Raw genomic sequence first — 2,960 nt, forward strand, 5'->3', positions numbered from 1 at the left:
GACGACAGACAGAAAGGGAGAGGAGGCAAAGAACCTCCTTCAAGGCTGTAACACCGAGAGACAGTGGGAGGCCTGGAGGGGGCCCAGGAGGGTGACAGGCCCAGCAGCAGACACAGGGCTAAGAAGGAGCTTGCTTTGAAGGCCCAAGAAGATCCCGCCCTGAGGGGCTAAGAAAGGAGCACTGCACGGGACCAGACAGAAGACCTGCCCTGCGGAAGGGAGACTTCACCTATCTGCCCCTTGATCCTAGGTTGTAGCCTGTCACTTCCTTAATAAACCGCTCAACTCTAAGTGTGGTCTGTGAGTTCTGTGTGGCCAGCACAGCGGGTTACTGAACCCAGAAGGAAAACACAGCGCTGTGGGAGGGGCAGCTGGTGTCAGAACCTTAGAGGCGGCAGGTCTGACCACCTCAGGCCTGGGGCGTCCTCCCCAGTCCCTCAGGGCTCAGCCCCGGCTGGTCTCGACTAGCACTGTGCTCTGTCCAGCACCCAGCATGGCGTCTGCTCATGGGACAGCACCCCCAGATGCAGGAGGTCATCTCAGGAGGGCCCCACACAGGCTCCTCCCCTCGCTGTGGTGGCAGGGTGGGTCAGGACCGACATGGCCACAGGGACGTCAGGACACCGAGCACACACGGACAGCTCGAGCCCCCTGTGCACACAGCCCCACACGTACCAGCGAACTTGACATGGAACTTGTTCTCCGGCTTGAGGATCTGCACGTACAGGGGGCAGTTGGGCGCAAAGTCCTTCACGGCCCAGGCCCGCAGGATGGTCTGGTGGTCCTGGGGGGCAGGGCGGGGTCAGTGCCACTGCGGGAGTGGCAGCAGGTGGGCCCACCCTCGGGCTGGGGACGGACGCACTCACCGCCGCTGTGCGGTCCACCTCATTTCGGCTACTGAGGATGAAACAAGCCTCGCCATTGTCCATCCTGCAAAGCGCCAGGGGGGCTCAGAGCTGCCCTGCCACACCCCCCAGAAGCCCGGAGTGGGTCACGGGATGGAGAGGGGGAGGGGAAGGGACCCTGTGGGTAGGGAGACACAGCTGGGCCTTGAGGAGCAGGGGAGGGAGGAGGAGAAGGGCTGCGGGTGGCACTCGGCCTTGGCCCCGGACCTCAGCAGAGCCCCAGCCTCCCAGCAGCGCTCTGTCTCAGGGAGCACACAAGGGGTCCTGTGAGTTGTCCCAGCTCCCCAAGACCAGCAACCCCATGGCCCAGGAGTCCCCCAGTCCCCCTGGAGGCCCGGGAGTCTGTTCTCAGGCCCCCTTGGCACCCAGTGGTCTCCACACTGCAGCAACCCCTCAGCCCCCCACAGCTCCTGTCGGCCCACTGCTGCCCTCTCAGCCCCCCAGAGACCCCCACGGCTCCCTGCTGGCCCCTCAGCCCCCCGGGGACCCTCTCAGCCCCCCACGGCTCCCCTCTGGCCCCTCAGCCCCCCGGGGACCCCCTCAGCCCCGTGGTGCTCACTTGGCCCTCATGAGGTCCTGGTCCTTGAGTGCAGAACCCTGAAGGTAGATGACCCGCTGGGACCACAGGGGGATCTGCAGGACCCTGCGCACCTGTGCGTCCATCTCCGTGGGGCACAGGATGACCACGTAGTAGTCCTGTGGGCGGGGCCGTGTCAGCTGGAGCAGCCTCCCGCCCTGCCCTCCCTTTCCGCTGTCCTGGGGGTGTTCAACCCAGCGCCTGACAGGACCCTTCGACATCACCAGGGACCAGGTAGGCCCCACACACCTGGAGAGTGTGGGAGCAGATGCACAGACAGGGAACTCCGGGGGCGGGGGCGGGGGCGGGGCGGGGGCCCACCTGGAGCCGGGGGTGGGCGTAGAACTCGTTCAGGAAGTCCATGAGAAGGTCGATCTTGAGGGAGCTGACACACAGGATCACGTGCTTCTCCGTCTGTGCCCGGTGGCGGCTGTAGTTGCCCCCCGACTTCTGCCGCTCCATCCAGAGGTAGACGAGCTCCTCAAACTGTCACGGGGGGGGCGGTGAGTACCAGGCGGCGGGGCACGTCACAGCAGGTCCTTCCCATGTGGGACCACGCCAGAACCCCCACTACCCCGTGCACCCAGTCAGCAGAAGCAGGGTGGGTGGGGACATGGGGGCTCTTGGTAGGAGGCAAACACAGGCAAGAGTGGCAGCAAGACCATGGGCACCAGGGCAGGGCAGGCAGCTGGGGATGGGCGTCCAGCCAGCAGATGGGGTCCTCTGAGAGATGCACCCTCCACCTCCCACCCCGTTGTCGGTAGGTGCTGTTGAATGGGCTCTTCTTGCCACAGTGACCCCATGTCCAGCAGAACAAAACGCTGCCCAGTCCCGCACCAGCCTCCCAATCCCTGCTGTGCTTGAGCCCGTCGTCGCAGCCACTGTGTCACTCCATCTCGTTGAAGGCCTTCCCCTTCTTCGCTGACCCTCCACTTTACCAAGCAGACACCCTTCTCCAGGGAATGGTCCCTTCTGACATGACCAAAGTAGGTGAGACCCAGTCTGGCCATTCTCGTTTCCAAGGAGCATTCCGGCTGCACTTCCTCCAGGACAGATTGGTTAGCTCTTCTGGCAGTCCACGGTACTTTCCGCATTCTTCACCAACACAACTCAAAAGCATCAGTTCTTCTTCAGTCTTCCTTATTCACTGTCCAGCTTTCACATGCACATGAGGTGATTGAAAATACCATGGGCTTAGGTCAGGTGCACCTTAGTTTTCAAAGAGACATCTTTGCTCTCCAGAACTTTAAAGAGGTCTTTTGCAGGTTTGCCCAGTGCAATATGACGTCTGATGTCCTGACTGCTGCTTCCATGAGTGTCGACTGTAAAACCAAGTAATATGAAATCTTTGACAACGTCAATCTTTTCTCCATTTATCATGCTGCTGCCTATTGGTCCAGTTGTGAGGATTTTTGTTTTCTTTATATTGAGGTATAATCCATACTGGAGACCATAGTCTTTGATCTTCATCAGTAAGT

At 61.1% G+C, this 2,960-nt stretch overlaps 1 protein-coding gene across 1 annotated transcript in view; it reads right to left on the reverse strand.

Annotated features, from left to right (window-relative positions):
• KCNT1 (potassium sodium-activated channel subfamily T member 1) overlaps positions 1-2,960 on the reverse strand; it is a 94,635-nt gene that overhangs the window by 17,727 nt on the left and 73,948 nt on the right. Inside the window, exons 10-13 of the mRNA XM_007947042.1 lie at positions 1,804-1,968; positions 1,465-1,601; positions 867-930; positions 676-784 (exon numbers count right to left, since the gene is read on the reverse strand). Coding sequence (XP_007945233.1) covers positions 676-784; positions 867-930; positions 1,465-1,601; positions 1,804-1,968 — 475 coding nt within the window. The remainder of the gene's footprint in view (positions 1-675; positions 785-866; positions 931-1,464; positions 1,602-1,803; positions 1,969-2,960) is intronic.

Source organism: Orycteropus afer, unplaced genomic scaffold (assembly GCF_000298275.1).
Source record: "Orycteropus afer afer isolate SDZICR_OR568_19922 unplaced genomic scaffold, OryAfe1.0 scaffold00174, whole genome shotgun sequence".
NCBI lineage: Eukaryota > Metazoa > Chordata > Mammalia > Tubulidentata > Orycteropodidae > Orycteropus > Orycteropus afer.